The 12,494-nt window shown below is 40.2% G+C and overlaps 1 protein-coding gene across 2 annotated transcripts; it reads right to left on the bottom strand.

Moving 5' to 3' along the window:
• Nucleotides 1–4,736: 4,736 nt before the first annotated feature.
• Nucleotides 4,737–9,812, bottom strand: cldn10d (claudin 10d). Of its 2 annotated transcripts, XM_060918189.1 has the most exons (5): nucleotides 9,483–9,812; nucleotides 7,837–7,998; nucleotides 7,678–7,759; nucleotides 5,545–5,652; nucleotides 4,737–5,401 (listed from the first exon to the last, which is right to left on the bottom strand). In XM_060918189.1, exons 1-5 carry the CDS (start codon nucleotides 9,709–9,711, stop codon nucleotides 5,167–5,169), a joined length of 816 nt encoding a protein of 271 aa, XP_060774172.1. In that variant the 5' UTR covers nucleotides 9,712–9,812; the 3' UTR covers nucleotides 4,737–5,166. The 2 variants fall into 2 exon arrangements, with proteins under 2 accessions (XP_060774172.1, XP_060774173.1); XM_060918190.1 differs by lacking the exon at nucleotides 7,837–7,998.
• Between the last annotated feature and the right edge of the window lie 2,682 nt (nucleotides 9,813–12,494).

The raw sequence follows: 12,494 nt of genomic DNA, 5'->3' as shown, positions 1-12,494 counted from the left end.
CTGTGGGGCTTTGTAAGAAAAGCCATCAGGTGCCATCAGGTGCTTATTCATGCATTATTTAAAAGATTGAAGACTCTGATTATTCAGTTTACTTACAACTGTGTCTGGGAGGTTGTTCCACAGCCTGATTGAAGAATGAAGGAAGGTTCTGTCCAGTGTAGATGTTCTGGCTTTTGGCATTGTTAGGGCATGGGTAGGCATAGAAGTGTCAGTACAGGTAGTTCTGCAGGAGACATATTGCTTTGGCAGCACAGCTTGGAGGTCTCAGAAACAATGGCTGGTGTGCATTTTGTAAAGAACTGGGACAGTAGCAACCTCCCTACTGTGCTGGAGAGTAGTGATGGCCAACTCCCTACCAGCAGAGATCTGATCTATTCCAATAATTTGGAGAGCTTTCCATTGAATTGAGTCAAGCTGGTTTAAGACAGTTGGAGAGGCACTCATCCGTGACAGACAGACATACAGTGGTGCTTGAAAGTTTGTGAACCCTTTAGAATTGTCTATATTTCTGCATAAATATGACCTAAAATATCATCAGATTTTCACACAAGTCCTAAAAGTAGATAAAGAGAACCCAGTTAAACAAATGAGACAAAAATATTATACTTGGTAATTTATTTATTGAGGAAAATGATCCAATATTACATATCTCTGAGTGGCAAAAGTATGTGAACCTCTAGGATTAGCAATTAATTTGAAGGTGAAATTAGGGTCAGGTGTTTTCAGTCAATGGGATGACAATCAGGTGTGATTGGGCACCCTGTTTTATTTAAAGAACAGGGATCTATCAAAGTTTGATCTTCACAACACTTGTTTGTGGAAGTATATCATGGGACAAACAAAGGAGATTTCTGAGGACCTCAGAAAAAACCTTGTTGATGCTCATCAGGCTGGAAAAGGTTACAAAACCATCTCTAAAGAGTTTGGACTCTAACAATCCACAGTCAGACAGATTGTGTACAAAATTTAGGAAATTCAAGACCATTGTTACCCTCCCCAGGAGTGGTCCACCAACAAAGATCACCCCAAGAGCAAGGCGTGCAATAGTCGGTGAGGTGACAAAGGACCCCAGGGTAACTTCTAAGCAACTGAAGGCCTCTCTCACATTGGCTAATGTTGATGTTCATGAGTCCACCATCAGGAGAACAACAATGGTGTGCATGGCAGGGTTGCAAGGAGAAAGCCACTGGTCTCCAAAAAGAACATTGCTGCTCATCTGCAGTTTGGTAAAAATCATGTGGACAAGCCAGAAGGCAATTGGAAAAATGTTTTGTGGATGGATGAGACCAAAATAGAACTTTTTGGTTTAAATGAGAAGCATTATGTTTGGAGAAAGGAAAACACTGCATTCTAGCATAATAACCTTATCCCAGCTGTGAAACATGGTGGTGGTAGTATCATGGTTTGGGCCTGTTTTGCTGCATCTGGGCCAGGACGACTTGCCATTATTGATGGAACAATGAATTCTGAATTATACCAGCAAATTCTAAAGGAAAATGTCAGGACATCTGTCCATGAACTGAATCTCAAGAGAAGGTGGGTCATGCAGCAAGACAATGACCCTAAGCACACAAGTCATTCTACCAAAGAATGGTTAAAGAAGAATAAAGTTAATGTTTTGGAATGGCCAAGTCAAAGTCCTGACCTTAATCCAATCGAAATGTTGTGGAAGGACCTGAAGCAAGCAGTTCATGTGAGGAAACCCACCAACATCCCAGTGTTGAAGCTGTTCTGTACAGAGTAATGGGCTAAAATTCCTCCAATCTGGTGTGCAGGACTGATCAACAGTTACCTGGAATGTTTAGTTGCAGTTGTTGCTGCACAAGGGGGTCACACCAGATACTGAAAGCAAAGGTTCACATACTTTTGCCACTCACAAATATGCAATATTGGATCATTTTCCTCAATAAATAAATGACCAAGTATAATATTTTGTCTCATTTGTTTAACTGGGTTCTCTTTATCTACTTTTAGGGCTTGTGTGAAAATCTGATGATGTTTTAGGTCATATTTATGCAGAAATATAGACAATTCTAAAGGGTTCACAAACTTTCAAGCACCACTGAATTCCATAATGCTACAGATTTGAGCATTATATATAGTTGTTCTTCCTGCAGAATCCAGCTTGTTGGTGATTTTCTGCAGTGCTCCAAGTCTCTGCCCAGCCCTCTTTGAAATTTCTGAGATGTGCCTGGTCCACAGTAGTTTACTGTTGATTATGATGCCCAGGATTTTTATTTCCTTCTCTACTACCAGTTTGGTATTTCCAAAATAAAGTTCAGGAATTGTTGGCATCCTTTTCCTGGACAGGATCATGGCCTTACATTTTGTGGGTTCAAAGGTGACTTTCCATTTTTTAGCCCATACCCTCATCTTCTCAAGGTCCTTGTTTAGACTAGTTACTACACTTGCTCTCTCATTTGCAGATCTTATTGGTGCAAATAATGTAGAGTCATCAGCATATAAACAGAGCTGATTTTCACAGGTGTCTTCTAAGTCATCTATGAAGACTGAGAATAGAAGAGGGCCAAGTATGGACCCCTGAGGCACTGAGGCATTGATGTCTGAAGCTTCAGATGATTGACCTGATAGAACAACCTTAATGGACCTTCCATGAAGATAACTCTGTCACCATGTGAGAAGCAGACCTGACACTCCTTTGCATCTCAATTTGGTACACAGACCATTGTGCCACACTTTGTCAAAAGCTCCTTTGATGTCACATGCAACAATGCATACTTCTTCATTTCTGTCTAGGGATGCATTCCAAGTTTGACTAAGAATGGTAAGAAGGTCACCAGTACTGTGATGTGGTCTGAAGCCAAATTGTCTGCTGGAGATCAATTTGTTATTAAGCAGGTGGTTTTGAAGTTGCTTATTGACCACAGCTTCCATCACCTTGCTGATGATGCTTAGCAAGGAAATGGATCGGTACTTCTTGGGGTCAGCTCTGGAATCCCTCTTGTGTACTGGGATGACAGAGGCAGTTTTCCATTGGTCAGGGAAAACACCTTTTGAGAAGCATAGTTGATAGAAATGGCACAATAGACTTGCCAATTCTGCACAGCACTCTTTCAAGACTCTACTCAGAATTTGGTCAGGATCAGTAGCTTTGTCAGTCTTGAGACATTGGAGGGTCTTTGCAATGTCTTTGGTTTTGAAGATTACTTTTTCCAGCAAGACTTGAGTCTGCATTGTTGTATCCTGTGGTTGATGGTGAGCATCTTCCAACCTGAATTTCCCTGCAAAAGTCTGACAAAAGATGTTGGCTTTTTCTTTTGCTGTTATGTGATCAGTGTTAGAATGTTCAATAGCAGGGATTTCAGAGTGACCAGACCTTTCAGAAAGCGAATTCATAATGCCCCACCACTTCTTACTGCTCAGACTTTTGTCAGCAAGGTCATTCTTTATTTTCTTGCAGTTGTCTTTCTTAGCCTGTTTTTCTGCCTGGTTGAATGCTGTTCTTGTTTGGACAAACCTTTCCTTGTGTTCTGGTGTCTTAGTTTTTGCAAGTTTTCTGCACCTATCATCAAACCAGGCTTTGTCCTCTGTTTTTCTGGTGAGTTTTGCTTGGGATATAAAGATCCATGGCATCACAGATTACTTCTGTGATTCTTGTGCAGACTTTTTCAGGATCATTGTCATTAAAAAGTGCAGGCCAGTTAACCAATGATAAATGTCCTCTCATATCCCAGAAGTTAGCTGTTTTGTAGCACCAGACTTTCCTTTTGTATTGCATTGATTAGCACCAATACCAAGCCATGTTACCATACTATCTTCCTGTTTTTTTACTCGTGTCTTGTATTTCTGGTTTACCTCTTGCCTAGTATAGTCTGCTTGTGCCTCGCCCAACCCTTTGCCTGTTTATCATTTATGATTTCTGCCTGCCTTATTGAATTGTTTGCTTGCAAACTTTCAATAAACTCTTCCGCACATACATCTGTCTCCACTCAACCCATTTACTGACACCAAAAGGAATTTTGACTCATCTCCCACTACTCTCACAAAAAGTTTGTCCCACAGTTTTATTTGTTTGTTCCTGTAAACAAATAAGTAATACAGACCATAGTGACCTTGACCAGGATAAATCAGTTACTAACAATGAATGAATAAACATGTAAACATTACGCAGCACTGCATGAACATGCCACTCTATTCAATATGCTTTCTTGTTAATGTGTCCTCCCTTTGTCCTGAAAACTTCATAGCTGCCTGGCCATGTGAGAAGAAAAAACAAACAAACAAACAAACAAACAAACAAACAAACAAACAAACAAACAAACAAACAAACAAACAAACAAAAAAAAACATGCTTCTATGACTTATTTGCTGGGTCCCATGGAATCCCAGTCCAATAGCTACAAAACATGTACATCTTTTAAACAAAATATACTCCTATTACCATTATCATTATCATCAATGCTGCATTATCTAATATATATATATATATATATATATATATATATATATATATATATATATATATATATATATATATATTCAAAAATACATTTATTCTTGACAAAGACTGACTGTCATCGACTATGTTGGTCAGATAAAAAATAAAATAAATAAATAAATAAATAAATAAAATCTGTGAATGGCTTATGTGAAATCTTTATTTTACTTTGTTGCCTTTTGGCAAAATACATGTAATGATATAAATAAAATGAATAAAAAATAGAAAATACATAATAGTTCTTTAATTACAATAGTTTTGAACTGCAGCAAGATGTGATTAACAGAAATTTGAAGAAGTCTTGTAAGGGTAACTAAAAGTGATATTAGGCCAAGGAAAAAGAGAGAGCTCTCCCTTTAAGGAGAGAGATTTAAATATTCTGTATCTTACATATGCTGTAAGTAGTACAATTAAAGCACATCTATTATTAAATTAAATACATTTTTGTAAATGCTAAAAAGTTTGTCTATTTATCTATCAGAAGGTACCTGAAGGGCTTTTGTTTATTTTGAATGGGCTGATTAACTTTTCAAAGAATGATGCATGCTTTTATCCTTTTTTTTAGTGTACTATAACTTCACATCATTAAATTTCATCCCAGGTTATAGTTTCCTTGATCTGTTCTTGATGAGTTTTTCTATGAATGCATCACAGATTTAAGCACCTAAGCCAGATCCACTCAATATACTGTTTCCACAGCATGGAAGTCACACATATGAATCCATGTTGAGCATAGGGGCTGCTGTCTTGCAGGCTCTGTATGTCCTTTGTGTCCTTCTGTTTCCCTTACTCTCTCTGCCTGAATAGAAGCGGGTCATGATTGTTGTAGTGGGCTTGGAGTAGGCAGGCAACATATGGGCCCTTCTGGTTCGAGCTGTCACATAGGTCCCTCTTGATTGAGCTCTTGTGTAAGCTTCTGCCCCAAGTAGTGTGTTATTTGATCTATGGAGAGGATTGAAGAGTGGCATTAAGCATCTTTATTTTTTTTTAACTGGTCACGTTTCACCAAGAATATCTGTTTTGATAGTATTATATTATTTTCTGTGAAAGTGTTTTTATTCAGTTTTACTGTCTATTAACCTCACCCTGAGCTGAATCCCTCTCTCCCAGAGAAATAACACAAAACTGCACCTCCACATATAACCAAACTGGAACCTCCCCAACCTATAAATAATGCTGCACCAAGTTCAAATCTGCAAAAGGAACAATCTATTAAATCTCAGAAGAGTGCATGTGAAAAGCATACACACAGTTTTTGCAAAAAGAGTAACAATAAATCAGATGAAATAGATTATTCCAGTTTAATGGAGCTCACACATAGTCTACTTTCTATTCTGTTACACATGTGATGTCAATGTTGACATAGCAGCATCTATCCTTCAGCCCTAATCTACAGTGAGTACACTGATCAGCCATAATATTAAAACCACTGACAGGTGAAGCGAATGACACTATCTTGTTACAGTGGCACCTGTCAAGGGATGGGACATATCAGGCAGCAAGTGAACAGTCAGTTCTGAAAGGTGATGCATTGGAAGCAGGAAACATGGGAAAGTATAAGGATCTGAGCAACTTTGACATGGGTCAAATTGTGATGGCTGGACAACTGGGTCAGAGCATCTCCAAAATGGCAGGACTTGTGGGGTGTTGGTATGCAGTGGTTAGTACCTATTAAAGTGGTCCAAGGAAGGATAACCAGTGAACTGGTGACAGGGTCATGGGCAGCCAAATCTCACTAATGTGTGTGTGGAGAGCAAATGTTAATGCTGACTATGATAGAAAGGTGTCAAAACATGCAGTGCATTGCAGCTCGCTGCATTTCCACAGACAAGTCAGAGTGCCTATGTTGACTTCTGTCCACCACCAAAGCCACCGACAATGGGCATGTGAGCATCAGAACTGCACCATGGAGCAGTTAAAGAATTTGGCCTAGTATGATGAATGATGCGGATGGCCAGGTTACCTGTAAAGGAGATAGCACCTGGATGCACTTTGGGAAGAAGACAAGCTGGCAGAAGTGGTATGATGCTCTGAGCAAGGCTCTGCTGGGAACCCATTGATCCTGGTACTCATGTGGCTGTTACTTTGACATATACCACCTCCCTAAATCTTGTTGCAGATCAAGTACACCCCTTCATGGCAATCATATTCCTTAATGGCAGTGGCCTCTTTCAGCATTATAATGCATCTTGCCACACTGCAAAATTTGTTCAGGAATGGTTTGAGGAACATGACAAAAAATTCAAGGTGTTGACTTGGCCTCCAAATTCCCCTGATCTCAATCCTAATGAAGAAGAAGAAACCTTTATTTGTCATATGCACACTTCAAGCACAGTGAAATTCATCCTCTGCATTTAACCCATCTGAAGCAGTGAACACATGCACACACGCACACCCAGAGCAGTGGGCAGCCACACACAGCGCCCAGGGAGCAGTCAGGGGTTAGGTACCTTGCTCAAGGGCACCTCAGCCCAAGGCCACCCCAAGTCAACCTAACTGCATGTCTTTGGACTGTGGGGGAAACCGGAGCACCCGGAGGAAACCCACGCAGACACGGGGAGAACATGCAAACTCCACACAGAAAGGCCCTCGCCGGCCGCTGGGTTCAAAACCGGAACCTTCTTGCTGTAAGGCAACCATACTAACCACTTACACCACCATGCCGTCCTGGCATCTATGGGATGCTCTGGACAAAGATGGCACAAGGGTGACCTACACAATATTAAGCAGGTGGTTTTAACGTTATGGCTGCTCGGTATATGCCTGTGTTATGCAAGTATGCCATCTGTAAAGCTTTATGCCTTTGTTGCATTTGCGCCATAAGCTATCTTAAATTAAGCTCATGTTTAAACTCATTTCTCACTAGAAGACAGGAATCAAACAAATTATATAGAGACTAGTGTATACACTGCTTATTTTATAAATGGTAGCTTATACAGTTAAATAAATTAATTAACTTTTTGAGAGCTAAGGATTCAGGCTTACCATTTGTTCTCTGAGGTGTTTCATTACACTGAAGGCAGCATGCAATTACTGAGGCAGACAAAAGGGGGTGCTCAAGCACTTTTATTTATCAACCATGCTTGCAGGCTGATTGGCCATGCTGATTACCATAAAATGCTTGAGATCAGACTAATTAATTGACCTTGCTGATCAATTCATCAGCAACCAATTACAATAGCCTGAAACTATTTACAAGTTTTCACAGTATCACTTACTTCTGTGGTTTATAGTTTATATCCACAAATTCTGCCCGCATTCTGTTTCCCCACATGGAGTAAACTGCCATACCACTGAGTCCTGTGATAAAAAGGTTTTGCATTAGTGTATTCATAACCAGAATCGAGCAATATCTAAACTTAAATATAATATCCTACCTGATAGCATATAGATAAAGGCAGCTGCTAATGTTACTCTTGCATTAACAAGTTCAGAACCCCCAATCTTGGTGCACTTCATTCCAATCAAGGTAAGCAAAGCCCCCCAAAATCCCAGAATTACAGAAACAATGGCCAGGGCACGGCAGACATGCAAGAAAACTGAAGAAAGGGTTTGGGGCTTAATCAGCAAATCCAGAAAATACTATTATAATTTTCCATAAACTGTATAGTCAGGTCCATAAATATTTATACACTGAATGTTACTTTAGCTGTCTACTGCAGTATATTTGAGTTAAAATTAAGTAATGTATATAAGTTCAAAGTGCAGCCTTTCAGCTTTAATTTGATAAATTAATTTGATAATTTTTAATTGGACAAGAGAGACAGCAACCCCCCCCCCCCCCCCAACACACACACACACACACACACACACACACACACACACACACACACACACACACACACACTCAAAAAGAACACGTACTGCTAAGCTTAGGAACACCAAAAGGCTCAGAAGACCACAGATATCATTGGTGGTGGATGACAAAATAATTGTTTCCACAGTGAAACAAGTTGACCAGATCAAAAACACCCACCAGGAGCTTGGGTATATCTATGTCAAAGTCAACAATCAAGAGAAGGCTTCACCAGAGTAAATACAGAGAGTTTGCCACAAGATGTAAACCACTGGTAAATTTTAAAACACAGGAAACCCTGTTACAGTTTGTCAAAAACATCTTAAAAAAAAAAACAATTCTGGAACAACATCCTATGGGCAATGAGACAAAGATCAACTTGTACCAAAATGATGGGAAAAGAAGAGTATGGAAAAGGGAAAGAACTGAGCATTATCTGAAGTATGCCATTTCATCTTAAGGTGTGGGCATGTATGGCTGGTAATGGAACTTGTATTTTTTGATGATGTGACTGCTGACAAAAAGAGCAGGATGAATTCTGAAGTGCAAATATTATGCACTATATGCACACTATATTATCTGCTCAGATTCAGGTAAATACTTCAAAATGCATTAGATGGTACTTTAAAATTCAGATGGACAGTGACCCAAAGCCTACTTCAAAAGCAGCCCAAGAATTTTTTAAAGGCAAAGAAGGGAAATGTTCTGCAATGGCTAAGTCACTCATCTGAAGACAAACCTGAAGATCCCTCCATACCCCCACAAAGAAAAAGCAAGAACTGAAGACAAATTCAGTAAAGTTCTGTCAGAGCATCACCAGGAAAGAAACCCAGAATCTGGTGATAGCTACGGTTTCCAGATGTCAGTATTTGCAAGTATTAAAAATGACAATTTAATTTATGATTATATTAATTTGGCAAGTTACTTTTGGTCATTTAAAAAGGGGGAGTCCACCTATAAAAATGCTGTAATTGCTACACTGTTCATCCTATTAGGATTGAAATACACTTAAATTAAAGCTGAAAGGCTGTGCTTTGAGGCCATACTCATTATTTAATTTGCACCAATTATTTAAACCCCCAAAATTCTGTGATAGACAGTTAAAATCACTATACCTTTATCAATGTTCAAATATTTATGAACCAGACTGTATATTATTTTAGGACTTCATTTGAATAAAGTGCCAATAATTTATTGTGAGAATTCAAGCATTATGCAGGTCTTTACCTGGAAGGGCCATCATAGAAGGATAGTACTTGCAGTCAGAAACACCAGTGGTGTCAGATATACAATCCATCCATAGGTTGGAATAGTAGTTGACCGTGGTGAGTACTGTCTCACCTACCTCAGAGAAATTCCAGTACTCAGTAGGCAGAGTAGAACAGATCAGGATCCAGCCACAAAAGCAAGACAAAAAACAACTAATTTCTATATACATCATAGCCGTGCGACTCATTTTGCTGGTTTCATACCACAGCCTAAGAGAGACTCCAAGAGAGGGGAATATCCTACTTAAGTTTAGCAAACAAAGTTATAAATGAATTGCCAAAAAAAGGTTGATATTGAAAGGGAAACGAACACAGAGGCATCTGGTTCTGAAAGCCAACCTCCTTTAGAATGTTATGCATACTGAAGCCTGAAACTGGAAACTGTCAGTGGTATTGCACAGTAAGCAGATACTCATATCTGGAGTGTATCTACCCAAAACTGAGCTAGACTTTCTAATGAGGTCAGTTGCTCTAATTACCACTTGTTTACTATGACAGAAGGACATTTCCCCTATGGTATGAGATATCATAGGGGTTGGGGAGTATGGGGGGGGGGGGGGGGGGAGGACAGCAAGATTCCTTTATTTCTTTCCCAGGGAACTTTGTTAGATGTCCTTGTGCCCTCTAAGAAGAAAAGTTATGCACATTGTTTTTTCTGGATATTAGCACCAGCTACAGATATATACACAAGTTAAGCTGTGACCTGAGTTGTTGTTTAAGCTAAGATATAGAGATGGATCCAAGTAATGATCTTTGCACTGCTAAAATACAATATCAGACAGGCTCAAGTGGCACAACTTACTTACCGGGTCGAGCTAGCTTTGACCCTTTCCCTCCAAACGGCCCTATCGCTCATCAGAGCTGGTAGTTCCTTGGACCTACATCCTGTGTCATCACACAGTTGGTCGATGTAGGTCCTTTTAGGGTGGCCTTTAGATCTTCTTCCATGTGATGGATACCATAGAATGGTGTCCCCAGCCAGTTCTTCTTTGCTGCGCCAGCAGTGACCAGCGAAGAGCAGCCTCTGTTGTCGGATAGAGTCGCCGATGGGAAGGATGTTTCTGTAAAGTTCTTTGTTGGTTGGGTGGTCACTCCAGGATCTGTTGAGAGCAACGTGAAGCATGCAGGTATATGCCTCTCAATCTTCTTCTCCAATTTCGATGTTAGGGTCCATGTGATAGAACCATACGTAAGAACAGATTCTACAGTCGCTCTAAAGAAGTTTCTCTTGAGCTCGTCTGGGAGGTCTGATTTCCAGATTTTCTCCATGCCATTTAGTGCTCCCCAAGCTTTCCCAAGTCTGATATTAACATCCTGTTCCATTTAAGCAATGTAGCTACCCAAGTACTTGAAATCGTCCACCTGCTTGATCTTCTCACCACTCAGGTTTTTCATACCAGTAGATGCGTCTTGATTTAGGCACATGAACTCTGTTTTCTCTGCATTGACGTAAAGCCCGATTTCTTTAGCTAGTTTTTCAATGTTATGAAGGAGAGTTGTTGCATCGTTCAGGTGGTCAGCGAGTATTGCAATGTCATTGGCGTAGTCGGCATCTGTGATCTTCTGAGCTGCATGTCGCCTGCTCCTACGTTCCGTAAGAGAAAAACCAAGCTCCAGATTTTCGTCGATGGCTTTTCTTAGTACATAGTCCAGGCAGATGATAAATAGGAATGGGGCCAGAGTGTCTCCTTGGAGAACTCCAGTGGTGATGTCAAAGAAATCAGTGTCTCCATCAGGTGAGCGTACCATGGACCGCGTGTTTTTATATAGCATCATGATGGCATTCACTGTTTCTTGCCGTATTCCATAGGCAGTTAGGATCTCCTCCATTTTTCCGCAATGTATGGAATCAAATGCCTTGGAGAAGTCGACAAATAGAAGGGTAGCTGGGAGGTTTTTTGCATTCACGCCCTCTAAGATTCTTCGGATGGTCAGTATCTGTCCTGAAGTAGACCTGTTTGTTCAGAAACCGTTCTGATTTTTCCTCAGCAATGGGTCGACCTCGGGGCATACTCTGTTTAGCAGCTTGATTGTAAATTTTCACCGCGATTACTGTTAGTGTGATGCCTCGATAGTTCTTCATGATCCCTAGATTGCCTTTTTTGGGGAAAGGAAGTAAGCAGCTTTCGGTCCATCTTTCGATAGGGTCTTGGTTATAGACGCTGTTGCACATGTCTAATAAGATCTGATGAAAATCATCTATCTTCCACACTTCTGCAGGTATTTTGTCGAGCCCACAAGCTTTGCCATTTTGAATGCAACTTACTGCTTCCTTGAGTTCTTCCATTGTAAGGGGACCTTTCTTTATATTGATCTCATCAGTGAATAGTGGTGTTATTACTTCGTCAGATATCTGGGGTGGCTTACCGAGCAGGTCTTCAGAATGTTGCTGCCATAGGTGCAGTTGCTCCTCCTGACTGGAGGCTTTTAGTGTGCCACGGTTACTATTTTTTCTACCGCTGACTTCGTTGACGGTTTTCCAAGCTTCAGCAGACTTTTTATTGCTGGCAGTAATTCTGATGTGGTTGATCTTACTTTGAAAGTATTCCATTTGCTCGGCTATGTAGAAAGTTTTAAGCGCCATCCGAGCATCTTTGAATTTATTAACATTTTCAGGAGATGGTACCAAGTTTTTGAGTTGTGCAGCTATATGTAGGTCCTTATGTTTTTGGCATATCTTTTCAGTTTCTCATGGTTTTTGTTTCTTTGCCTTGGGTTTCGGTGGAATGATATTCTTGGCTGTTTCTCTGCATGCCGTTTCAAAGTTTTTGTAGGTGGTATTTACAGAAGAAATCGGTGCGGAGTCTTGAAGAGCAGCAAATCTGTTGTTCAGCTGAATAACAAATGCCTTATGGATCTCTGGGTTTGTATTTAAAGTTGACCAGTCATATGGAGCAACACTGCTTAATTTCTTCTTGTTGGCTTTCAGGCTCAGGCTAATTCTGGCCAAGACAATGCGGTAATCAGATGC

The sequence above is a fragment of the Neoarius graeffei genome, chromosome 4 (genome assembly GCF_027579695.1).
Source record: "Neoarius graeffei isolate fNeoGra1 chromosome 4, fNeoGra1.pri, whole genome shotgun sequence".
Taxonomy (NCBI): domain Eukaryota; kingdom Metazoa; phylum Chordata; class Actinopteri; order Siluriformes; family Ariidae; genus Neoarius; species Neoarius graeffei.
The sequence above is the reverse complement of the archived record's forward strand: the minus strand, read 5'-3'. Positions and strand labels throughout refer to the sequence as shown.